Genomic DNA, 13,168 nt, shown 5'->3' with positions numbered 1-13,168 from the left:
TTTGCCAGTGTGGTATAGCCATGGAGAAGGAGAGCGCAAATGCTGCTCAACAGCGCAGAAGAGCGGAGAATGCTTGAATCATCGGATCCCGAAGTCGTTGCCTGGTAATTAGCGGTTGAGCTTAGGAGGAATGAATACATGTGCCACATAATACGTATACCGCGTGTGTGTCATTGGAGCAGCAGTAAGCATGACAATCAAGCTAATCCTTGACAATCTAGGCAACCAGGAAAGCTAAGAATAATCAGCTGAACCTTTGCTAACGCTACGTATATCCTGGCATAGCCGAGCTAAGCCACTGCAACTTTTTTTAGGGGCGAAGCTCCTTAGGGTGTGGCTCTGTCCCTCCTCTGTAGTATGTAGTAGTCGTCGTAGTAGTAGTAGGTAGCCACGGCTACTTAAAAAAAATTCGAAAGTTGTGTCCGTAGCGCGGAATCGAACCAGGGATCCCTCGCTTCCGAACGCGCGGCGCTAACCACTACGCCACGAAGCTTTTTTTTTTCTTTCATGGTATTTAATACATTAACATGTCATCCAATAAAACATTCACTAATTGTGCATAGTCATAGAAAGTTGGGTACACTACGCCACGAAGCTCACATGGAGACACGCACCACGATGACAATAAGTACCGAACATTAACGAAAGAGTGTGCGTTTCTAACGTGTTTGTGCTAGCGCGTTGCGGCCCGTGTAAGAAGCTGGTGTAAGACGCTGTGGCCTCTCCGCCTTACCCCCGTATTCATAAACGCTCCTCGACTTGAACTTGACTTGCCACCGCCTTGGGCAGCGCGTTCGAAACGCGTTGAAGGCGGTGGCAAGTCAAGTTCAAGTCGAGGAGCGTTTATGAATACGGTGGTTATACTCTCTCAGCAGTCATGTGATGGCGTCGGCAAACGCGGTGCACGTTCCGGCATGTGTAAACGGCTGCGTAAGACGCTGTGGCCTCTCCCCCTTACTAGAGAGTACTGCACGTTTCTAACGCGTTTGTGCTAGCGTCCCCTTAAGCGGGAGATGGTGCAATTATAATGAAGGGCGCTGTTATAAAATAGGAATGACGTCACATATGACGCGTGTCATTGGTGGAAGTCAATCGTTCGATTTAGTGCGGCGAGACTGGGCGAATTACACGGAAGATTCACGGTTTACCGATGATTCCCTCCGGAGCTTCGCCCACTCATCATCATTCACCCCGTGGATATGCGGTGTTTTCTTTTCATAAAAGTAGACGTGGCTACCTACTACTACTACATACTACAGAGGAGGGACAGACCCACACCCTAAGGAGCTTCGCCCCTAAAAAGCATTTTGTAACCTGGTAGGTAAGGCTGGGGCCATGCGGTGCACAGCCCATTATGACATCGTTATTGTGCAGGCAGGAGACAAGCTCTTCCGAGCTGTAACTGTGCAGCTCGTTTTAACTGACCCACATCAAAAAAAGTGGTCTCAAGGCCGTCTATACAAATGAGAATAGCTTCTCCGAAGGGTAATTGAGGTCCCCATTGACGCAGAACTTGGTGAACATCGCCACCACTTCGTTGGCTCGTCAAAGCATTCCTTGCACACAGACTGCAGGATTGTTTTGCGTGCAACATACCTTGTCACACAGAAGACTAGCCGCGAGTCGCTCATCCTTTAAGGGCAATCATGGTCGGGGAGCATTGCGGATTCCAAAGGACAGACTGGTGGGGTAGTTGGAATGACATTATTTACACAGTAGCGCAGAAGCACACGGACGGCGAAAGAAACAGACGGGGAACAGCGCTAACAACTGAGTGTTTGTCGCTTAAGGTGGCTGTGTCAGTTAAACTTGCTGGGTTGATTTGTTTGTGTGTTTTCATTCTCCCTTCCTTTTGTGGGATGATATATGTATATATCTGCTCTCGTGCAATAAACACTGATTATTAGTTTGTTCTCTGTTCCGTCTGTTTGTTTCACCGTCCGTGTGCTTCTGCGCTACTGTGTAAATAAAGCATTGTAGGCCTTCTTTATCATGTGAGAAGCTTCTACAACCTTCCCACTGTCCAGCAGTGCGTCCAGTTCATGGTTTACATCCTGACTGCTGAGAAGTGTCAGATCGCCCCCTTCACAGTTGTCACTGCTGGGAGCTTTGACCAAATCGTAGAAACTAAGGCAGTTCATGGTGAGCAAAAATTGGGCAGCAGTACGATGTGAGTACGCATATAGACTTGCTGCAGCACAAAAAGAAACGAGCGTAACTTCCCACAGATCAGGGCGGGCAGCCTCACTGAAGCAGCATAGCCGGCGCGACTCGCATCGGGCGCATAATCAACGACAGCGCGCGCCACCTCGCGGCTCCCTACCGGCAGCTTCAATGCGCCCCATAGGCGCTGCGTGCCGCTTGTCACACTTTCCCGGAATTCTAGCCACTGTAGTCACGCTTAGAAGACACATGGCAAAACAGTGCCAAAACATACCAATACCAGCGCAAAACCGGGTAAAATTAAGCTAGATTCATAATAATAGCAAATACAGGAATACTCATGAATTAATCGAATTATTTACAGAAATTTGTTAAAACCGCTTCAAACACGGCCGGCTGCTCCGCACTTCCCCAGCTTTCACGTTGAGTGGAACTGTTTTTTGGCTCCATGTGCGTGGTGGTTTGGCTCCATGTGCGTGGCGGTTTCCAACCAGATCCGTTCGCCATGGTAGTAGACGACGAGGACGCCGGGCCAATTTTTTTTGTAACTTTTTACGCTGCTAGATTTTGTCAGCGGCTGCGTGCAAGTATAAACTCTGTAAGAAGCTTCTTAATCATGTATGCTGCACTTATATTTGCTATGAAGTATCTGCTTGCTTCAAAGAGCATCTTATATGTCTCTCAGCTCCCTCTGTTGGTATACGGAACTCCTAATGAAGGAAGCGTAATTTATTGGTGCCGCGAGGTCCCGTTTCCCGAGAGTCCACTGTATCAAAAAACAGTCAAAAGGGAGTTTTTTTTTTCGAATAACAGAAAAAACATGAATAACATAAATCGAATATCATGAATTGGGAAGTACTAGTGCCCAATTTCTGTTATTCGATTTATGAACAAACCAGTGCAACGCTGCTTTTTTAAACGCCTGAATACGTAATTTAACCATTCTAACCTATGAAAGACCTGCCAATTTGGTTTTAAATTCATCGTGGAAGAATCAAAATATGCACGATAATTTGTGTGACACTTACGTGATTGCTTTCATTTATCAGTAGTGTAATTCTTTGTCGCTGCGACTGTTACTGAGGAGTTGATGGCTGACAGCTGACGCACGAATTACTTATAACACATTTTTGTGAAGATGACGACTGCATAACCGTGAAGGACTGAGGCACGGCGTATGTATTGTTGTCCAATGCTGCTGCATTACTTTATTTTTTTTTTCCTGCATCTGGAATTGATACAGACCGGTGTACAGACTAAATATTGTTCTTTTCGTTTTAAAAATTTCGTATGTATTGACATGACTATGCTAACTCTCCCGTTGTGTATTTATTCCAGCTGAACCAGTGAGATGCCATTACGTAAATTCCGCGGTTGGTCTGGTGCGTGCGCAGTACATTCATATATTTCTTCGTCTGTTGACAAGCGTAACAGCATACCTATATCCTGAGAATACATACAAACGTTTCACTGATTCCGTAATTATTCGCATGAAAAGAAAACAAAAATCGGTCGGCTTCAGTGATTCTTTCTGTTCGGAGCTTGTTTACTGCGATAGCAGATACACATCCTGCACTCCAACTTTTTGTAAAGATTATGCAATACCGGGCCGATTAATTTCAAAGACGACAGCAACTACCGCACCGCAGCAATAACGCAGGGCGAAAAAGACACTCGGTTCACGTAAATCCAAGATAGCGAATATTCGTACTTGCGAAATGAATTATAAGAATGCCCGCTCCGCTCAAAGCAGCGCTATGAATGACGGCTCAATCGCGCAGCATCTATTGCATCGCTACCAGCTTTCTACGGCATACATAGGCCGTAGCCACCACTCTTAGAACGTGACGTCCACAAATGGCGCGCGAAATCTGCACAGCCTTAAGCAGAACGACAAACAAAATAACTGAGTTGAGCCACTCCTTCAGCTCCGCTCCAAACAAAAGCCTCTGACAGCGGCCATGGCTATCTTCTCTGGAACGCCTTTGCGACGGATACAACCTCGTCCGCATCGGCTGCAGCATAGCGTGGTGGGGGCTTGAGGTATATGCAGGGACGCCATCCCTCTGAGAATATTTGTAAAGTGAGAACGTCTTCCTTCGCAATTCACACAAACATCAGTACTTGTTGAGTATGAATGCGCGCCCATACATATAATGCGGTGTTAATTTCTTTTAATTTAGAAATAATCGTAACCCTTTCTTAATGGTTATTACATGCAGGAATGCATAATAACATGCGTAGCAACGTTAGGCTACAAGAATAAAACTGTAAGAAACTAGCGCCTAATGAACTGCGGCCAACGCCTCCAGAGTAAACTTTGCGAGCCCATGAGATCACTTTTGTCGATTGTTTTAAGCTAAATCACGGCAGCAATCTCTCATACCATCGCAACCTCACAAGATCCGAACTTGTATGCCTCGGGCTCTGGACGTGCGTATTATGTTCCTACAACTCAAAATAACAAAGCATATCTCAGAATTGGGACGATTTATTTGCAAAGGTTGTACCACGACCGCTCCTGAAAACACAGAATGCGAAGCCTGCCGAGCTACGGCGCCCTCAATGGGTGAAAGTGCGGCGGCGGAGTTTACAGTTTTCGCGGCATTTCGCGACAGGTTGGCACGCCAGCGGCCACGGAAATTGTTACGTCGGCGGGCACACTGGTATTGAGTGTTCATTTTCGTCATGAGGGCCATCGCTGCTGTGGGAGTAAACAAACAAACAAACAAAAAAAAAAACGAACGCCACTATTCGGCTAACCTTCATACTACACACTGTTAAAACGCCGCGAAACTGCCGCGCATGTAGCTGGGTCCGACCAATGCCACGAAAGACCATCCAAGTCCGTTACCATACATGTCGTGCACTGTTGTGGAGACGAGCAAGAGTTTTTGTTGTAGCTGCGTTCGCACCACGAAAGATTTTTTTTTTTTAAGCGAAGCTTTATAGGCTCACAAGTGTCCGCGGTTGTGGTGGTGGTGTCACGCTGAAGAGTGGGCGGATCCTGGCGATAGCGCAGATAGGGTCCACGCTCAATAGCACATAGCCCTGTCGTGTGGGCCGATCCTGATGATAGTGCAGAAAGGTTCCAAGCTCAATGGGACGTACCAGGGACAAGAACGAAATACAGAAAGACGGAAAGAAATAGAGAAAAAAGAAAGAAATCACGTGCGGCGCACATCCGCATTGGATATGCTACACGCTTGATCACGTGACAAGGGTATCACGTGACACGTGCGCGACCAATCAGGTTCGTTTGGTCTGTCGCGAGGAGGGACATGGAAGGAAAGCGGGTTCGCACGCGCTCTCCGGGCTTCCCTCGCCTCAGATCAGTTCGGCAAACAGATGGGAAGGACACGCGTGGTGCGTTCTGCAAAGGAGCAAGCTGCGTTTGATGAACGCCGGCGTGAACTCGCTCGGGAAAGGGCTCGTCGTCGACGTGCCGGTTCTAGCGTGAGGGCTTGCCTAGCCGACGCTCGCGGTCAGCGAAGAGCCGACGATTTCGAGGCGAGGGCTTCCGAAGCCGAGGCCCGCCGTCAGCGACCAGCAGAGAATCCGTATGCGAGGGCTTCCAAATGTTACCCTGACGAAGGTCAGATACACCGACAACCAGCTTCGCTTACCCCCATTTTCTCGACAGGGAAAAGGCTGGGGATTTTTTTACCCGAAATTACGTTACATTCTTCTTTTATATGGGCTCAGTAATGAATGAATTTTGTTTAATCTTCGAGTCAAGCGAATTCTAATATACCCATATTTAAAAGTTATTTTAGGTTATTTAGCATTTCGTTGTCTTTCCGCACGGAGTTTTCACTTTCAGCCCGGCGCGACGCACCGTGTGCAATCCCGCGCTTGGCTAGGCCCAACATGGTGGCCACGACACTTGAGGACGAAGTGCGCGGGGGTATACATTCTGAGTACCGAACTCCTTGCGTAAAGTTCACGGCGGTGGACGCTAAATATGAAACGGAGTATACGAGTTTCCAGGCGACGTAGAACACCGGGTTGGGATACTCTGCTGCAGCTCTAGAAAATAAACGCCCGGATATAAAGTCCAAATTTGAATAGTTACAATGCTATCTTGAACTAGTCCATAATAGAAATTATTTGACCCGCAATTGAATAACATGACCCTCGTTCCCTGCAAATTTTGACAAACAAGTTTTTACTGGCTGTCAGGTTCCGTTCTGCCAGGACCCCGGTAATATCTGAGTTGTAATGCTTTCCAGTGCTCAAATAAGTTACTGTCTGACGTAACTAAACCGCATTTTTACCTTTGGCTGGACATCACCGCTAACACGACCTCCATTTCTACGAAATGTGAACTCGGTACGAGATTCTGTTCTGGGTGCAACATTCAGGCGTCTACCTGTGGTTAACAATAAGGGTTTCACTACTGTACGAGCCAATGAAATCACGCAAGAATTTTTTAACAGTAGGTGAGAAGTGGCCTTCTCTATAAAACTTCATCGTAAATATAAAACAAGGCATGACAGCTTCGCTGAAGGTTCCAAAACGCGCCGTGAAGGTTCTTGTGGTTCAGCTACCTGCTCTTGGTTTTGACATCGTCATATTACGGTACTCTACTTTGTGGAAAATGAGCCAGCCGGAAGGACAGGGCTTTCAGGAGAAGCGAGTTGAATAGAGAATGTTGACAGCGTCTAGTTATTTTTTTTTCACAGTTCCTAAGCATGCAGTGCACAGTTGAGCATGAAGACATTGAGCGCACTTTTCAGCCTGCTTTTGTGTGGGGTTTTTTTTTACATAAGACAAAAAATAATACGAATCGTTTTTGCCACAAAGAGCGTCTATAGAAGTGGGAACCGGCTACTGTGGTGTTATTAAGAAGCACAAGAAGACTATAATATTACACAAAGCCGAAAAACTTCTGCGTAATAACCTCACCAATAACCTACTACAAAAGACTACTGTGCAATAACCTGCCGCATTTCAATTTTTATTCCTTTAGATTTCAAGCAACTGTACCGTGTCTTGTTACAATGAGACATCGTCCTGGAATCAAACCGATCGTGACAATGAAACATGTTACGTGAGTACCTTTAGCAACATCTTTAAACACGTTTAAAACTTACTTTTTTCTCGGGATATGGGGGTTCGGTTCTTGAGTTCTTGGACCGTCTAATTCCGCCTAGTAGTGTCAGGTGACAATCAAAACCAAGCTTTACTGAGACTGACTGGGTCTTGAGCCTAAATTGCGAAGTAACATTGATGTCTCATAATTTATCAGTGAGAGAAAGCACTCCGTACTACAGACATCCCTGTGCGCTCGCATGCGAAAATTCCGCCTTGTCGAATGGGCATTAATTCCTGGCGATCAAGCGCGAACTTAAAAACAAGTGTTGAAATAATGTGTGAATTCGCACATCAGTTAGGAGTTAAAGAGAAGCGAATGTCGGCGACACATTTCACTTCCCATAAAGGGACCAAGGTAGCAGAAATTGCTGTCTAGCTGTTGGGGCTGAAGAGTCACTTTTGGCTATAAGCAAAAAGAGGCACATAGCTGACAAGGGCAGTTTACCACCTACGCTATTGTCAATGGGCGATGCCACAATGGACAACAATTATTGGAAGCCCATTTTGTCAGAGCTTCGGCAACAATTCATTTCTTTAGTATACCGTGTGTTCAAAATTAAGCTTGATGGAATTTTTAAAAATCGCCTGTGGCAGGTAGCATAATTTTTATCGTTGAGCTGGGTTATTCGCTGAGGCGACATTAGTAGCACGACAGATCGAAACATATTCTCAACTAATTAAAAAATTCCCTAATTTACTTCATAGTAATTACTTTACGACACATTGCAATTTACGAATTGCAGCCGGTGCGCTTGTCAGACGTATTCATTTGGAATGAATTGGAATTGGAATGGCTGTAGAAAATGGTGTCCTCTCTCCGATTCCCGTGGGAGCGCAGGATAGAAGTAGTTATCGATAAATTCAAAAGGTTTAGTCAAGAGGCACCTCATTGTAATCCTTCCCAGTTTATGCATATTCTCAGAACTCCGAGAGTGCCATGACGTTGCATTTCAGGGGAAAGTCTGAAGCGCTACTGGTCACTTAATCTGCTGCGCTACCACATCGGCCGCACTGCCTCGACTAACGTGTTATGTTCTTTTTATAGAAAAGGACACGAAATGCAAAAGAGCAGGTGTGTTCTTTAATATATGCAGGATTTATCGTTTTCTGAGTTTCTTTCAGGGGTAAATCGCAAGGTGTTCTTCGAATCTTCTCTTTTTTCTACAGAAAACGAAGCCTTTTGGAGCTTTCTTTTTCTGTGCAATAAAATAACGATGTTGTCGGCTTTTTTTAAAACATATTGGCCTTTTACTTCCTTCTCATTTCTCAAAAATAGCCTAGACTGTCATTAAAAATTGATAAAGGTATAACTGCAAGAACGTTTTTATTTAGGTACCATTCGCAATAGTAGAAAAGCTAATCATCGTTGCAATTTCGTGTAATATTTACATACATAATGGCACATCCTTTATTGTCGCAGCGTGTATATGACAAGCCATGAAAACGACTCTCGCGACTGTCCTTACTGCTCCAAACGGTGGTCGCATCTGTACGAGATTGTGCACGTGCATCATATAAAGCCACACTTTTCCCACTGACATCAACTTTGCACCTTCTCTACAGTGCTCTTTCTCTACACAACTTGTTGCATCGGGGCAATAACCATTTTTTTGTATACAAGGCGCAAATGCACATCCTATATCGTCGCCGCGTGTATGTGCCAGGCCATGAAAGTGACGCTGAAGTAGTGTGTGGGTAGGAAAACAGACACAACGACGTCGCGTTCACTGTTCTTATATCTCACAAGATCTTACTGTCTACGCTCCAGCGTTCAAATTGTTAATTCCCCAATTCTTATACACCGAATTTAACCACCCGATTGACAGTACATCCCCCACTGTGGGTATGCGCCACAACCACTCAGGCCACAACATACCCGTAATGTACACCGGCTTTCTCGTCTCTTACTGCGTCGTGACAATATTTACCAATCTCAGAATTGGTCATTACGACACGCTTTCCTGTTAACGGAACGAAACATCGTGGACGCACTTTCTACGTTCACAATGGATACAAGATGAGGCAAGACATCCAGCGCATTACGTGAAAAGACGGGTTAGCCGCAGCCTGCTACCTACATAAAACTATGGACTCAGCAGTTTTTTTTTTCAACAACATGAGCCTGATATTCTAACTTCCTTGCTAGCTAACTGATTTCAAGTCCCAGCGGTAAAACGGAAGAAAGCAACTGTTTATACGTGTCGAACACTGCCCACAGTTCTGCCTTCATGTTTGAGAGAAAAAGAAGGTAAATTGAGAGACAGGAGGTTAACCAGGGGCGGTATTCTGTAAGAGTCCAATTAGTGGACTGTCCATTTCGGCTGTCGCTGATTGGCGGCTGCTTCACGTGCAGGAAGGTGCCAGCCAGTATCCTTCCTGCACGTGAAGCAGCAGCCAATCAGCGATAGCCGAAATGGACTGTCCACTGATTGGACTCTGGTCTGAGCCCGCTTCGCTACCCTGCACATGGTGAAGAGGAAATGGGAGAAGATGGTTAAGAGAATGGGAGAGAGTCCAATGTTGATGTAGTGCATGCATTGAAAAGTCTCAATACCTGTTGTATCGCAGTCGGTCCGTTAGTCTGGTTCCATTCAGGAATCGCAGCACTGCATTTGTCACTTTCTGGAGATGCGATATGCTAGGACATGTTCTCATTTTCTTGTTTAACGAGCAAGGTCTTCTGTCTTGCTGGTTGAGAGGGGTGCAGAGGGAAAGCGTGTCATTTTCGAAGAACGGGCAGTAGCCTGAAGGCATAATGCGCCAAGCATTAACATAATATAGTAAGCCTCCCTCTGCCAATTAGCGAACATTGGTGTTTCTTTTTTTTTCGCTACTGAGTATTTTCGAAGATAAAGAACCGACTTAATTCTGCCTGGTTGGGGAACAACTTAAAATGGAGCAATTACACAAAATCGAACCAAGTTTATTGAATACTACCGAACATTTCGGAGTTCTTCCGATTACTTCGTTAGGGGTAACTTATAGCAGTGAGCTACGGTTAAACCGTTACAGCTTTTTATGTATCGCGCATACAATCCCACCTTTTTTTTTTTTGTGGTCCCGAGACGAACTTGCGTAGACCGCTCATGTAAATCAGTGGCAACGCTCACAATTACTGATTCAAAGCTTTGATGGCAGCCCGACTGTTCTACAGCTTTGGTACAGCAGCTTGCGCAGGTTAGCCATGATGTAAAATTATGTGCTCCATCGGTATCATGCATATGCTTGTCCTCGGAGATCATTTAGCATGCGAAAATAGAAATAATACTAGCATACGGAGACCTGAAGAGCGCACTTGTTATATTGAGGGGGGGGGGGGGGGCTATCTCCAGGGCACCCAAGGGATAGTGGAAGGATGAAAGCTGGAACCAGGGTGAGAACCCGTGGCTCTGCAGGCAAAGAAAAGTTCGCGTTGAAATAAAGGGCCCTCAACCACCCCTTGGTCTTTGCGAAGTAACATAGTCCGCGGGTAGCATACGCTGCAGTGAACGTCTCAGCCAAGTTGTGCCGTCGTACGCGGTGCGTGGAGCGCGAGCGGAGAGCGAAGTCACCTTTTTCTCAAACGCTCTCTTTTCAACAGAAGCCATGTTCCCCATTCCTTTCTGGACGCTTTATTTCGTAAGAAAGCGGATTCCCATACGCGGCTGCTATTGTTAGCTGCGGTCGTCTACGTGGCGTAATACCGCGGTCCGCCGCGGGGTGCCGCCACGAGTCCACTGGATAAGCGCACTGCGGCTCGCTGAGGACAACCGCGTTTGCCTTAGGTTTAGTGTGTCGTAGGCACCAAAATCAGAAGTCAAGGTGTCTACGTTAACATCCAAAATAAAATTTGAACTGCGCGCCAAGCTGACATTCAGAAGGCGGAGCGTTGTGGCCACGCTCCTCTCCGCCGTAGCCTTCGCAGTGCAAGGCATTGAAGAAGGAACGGGAGCACAGTGGAAGCCGAGTTTGATTGCCAATAACTCCGCTTCAGCAGAACGCATTGAAGTACGTTTTGCGACAAATATTTCTGAAATAGCCTATTTCACTTCAAATGCCTTTCTCCACTTCGATAAAAAGTGTTTCGGGGCCCCTTTAAGTATTGTGTTGAACCAAATCCATCGGCCAACTTTAAGTACAACATGGCTGATGAGAATAGTTCGACGCCTCATCCTTCGACAGTACCCACCACCTGTAAAGCGGAAGGAAGACAAGGAAAACTTAGCGTCGCTTCAAGAGCAGGAAAGTCATTTTCTGCTGCGAAAAGCAAATTATGACAGAAATAAGCATTACGTTTTGGGTAATTCTTATCAGGTGAGCAGTGGCGGCGCAAATCCGAGCGCGCAAATGAGCGTGTGCCTGCCAGGACCTGTGAAAATTACTTAAAAATGTAGTGTTAATAAGTCAGTTTCTAGAATTTAACAGTTCTATTTCTCTTTCAGTATGGTTACACTGAGCTACAAACATTTAATGGAGGAATCAAAACCTACAACTGCAGTTTGGGTTCCTGCAATAATGGAACGTGCATCCCAAATGGTCAATGCGCTGAGTGCTGGTAACGGAAGCAAGCGGAAGCGTGACGTGTTCGCTGCACGTGCTGACAACACCACGAGTGAAGAAAAACGGCGCTTCCATTTGCCGTTTAGGCTTCACAAGATGATCTAGAAGCAGTTTAGCATAAATTGTGGTTCGGTAAAAGGAAATAAATATTACATGGGGTGAAAAACGTTGTGCCGTGACGTAAAAACACGAGTACTGCTTCGTGTAGTATCGTAGGTTCTAGTGTGTCTTTTAACGTGTTCGATGCAATCTTTTGCCTGATTACAGTGATGTAAGTTCATCCGTAAGCAGTTAGGCCGAATAGGCTGTTCATCTCGGAGACATATTTTGCATCACGCACGGGAGCAGTGAAGAATTTGTGTGAGGAGTTGGCAAATCTACCGAAAAAATTTATTGCGTACTTTTACTACACTGCAGAGTTACAACTCCAGTTTGAAACTCCATGATAGCGCCCTCCACCCCTTGCCATCCACTCTCGCAGAATTTGTTAGTATGATGCGGCACTCATGCCCCTAACCGCGCGAGCGGCAGCTCGGTGGCTGTGAATGCCGTGTCCACTTGCAATTAACGTTCGCAATTCCACAAATATTAACTTCGCAACAGCCCAAGAACAATATTTATCTAAACTTTTAGAGCCTTATAAGTGTGTTTTTCCGAGCGTGAAAGAAGCAGCAAATACACACAAAGTGCCTCGAGCGGCCAGTCGCGCGGCAATTCTTCGTGTAATTCGCGGACGTCTTTCACCCTCGGAAAAAGGCATTTATGTAGCCAGCATTGAGCAACAGCGGCTGTATCGGAAGTTTTTCATGTCACTAAAATTTTGTCATTGAAGCTATTCATCTAATTACAATATTTGAAAAGTTCATTAATTAATGAGGACCTATTCCGTAATTAGGCGGAATGCAAGAAAATAACATGAGTATCTCCAAGCGACGGCAACAATAGTACTTTGGTTCTGTCCAGGTACGTGGCATTTGTTGTGTATAAGTTGTATGTTGTATGCCTGTCTTCCGCCCGTTTCATATATCGTGTAAATATATGGTCAAGCGTCTTTTCTTCTCGTAACATTTTAGGTGGAAAGTGCGGGGTTTCAAAAAAGGTAAATACACCTGGTAGTGAAGCTTCCGTAGAAGCCCATACGTTAAAAACATGGCGGTTCATATCGGCGGTTCATAGGGCGCCTCGATGCCAGCGCCGCTTACAGGGTGGGGACAACCTTTGAACCGCCCACGCCGCCGCTCTGGCTTTTCGGCGACATGTTGGTTCTCTCGCGCCGGCTGTCGAGCTGAACGGACGCGCGCTCCATTTGCTTTCTTGGTGGCGTTGTGGTGCCAGAGCTCGTGTTTTGTGTAGTCTCTTGGGATGTTCG

The 13,168-nt window shown here is 45.9% G+C and overlaps 1 protein-coding gene across 2 annotated transcripts in view; it reads left to right on the top strand.

Annotated features, from left to right (window-relative positions):
* The window catches only part of LOC125943760 (evasin P672-like), a 108,098-nt gene extending 96,133 nt beyond the window's left edge, over positions 1 to 11,965 (top strand). The window contains exons 1-2 of one of the 2 annotated variants that reach the window (XR_007465879.1): positions 5,271 to 7,216; positions 11,682 to 11,965. Coding sequence is in view for 1 of the 2 variants with exons in the window: in XM_049663265.1 (XP_049519222.1) it covers positions 11,682 to 11,798 (117 nt within the window). In the remaining variant the exon portion in view is untranslated. Of the gene's footprint in view, positions 1 to 5,270; positions 7,217 to 11,681 lie in introns of those variants that run through there. The other variant, XM_049663265.1, reaches the window with a different exon arrangement.
* Positions 11,966 to 13,168: the final 1,203 nt, after the last annotated feature.

This window comes from Dermacentor silvarum, chromosome 3 (genome assembly GCF_013339745.2).
Source record: "Dermacentor silvarum isolate Dsil-2018 chromosome 3, BIME_Dsil_1.4, whole genome shotgun sequence".
Lineage (NCBI taxonomy): Eukaryota > Metazoa > Arthropoda > Arachnida > Ixodida > Ixodidae > Dermacentor > Dermacentor silvarum.
The sequence above is the reverse complement of the archived record's forward strand: the minus strand, read 5'-3'. Positions and strand labels throughout refer to the sequence as shown.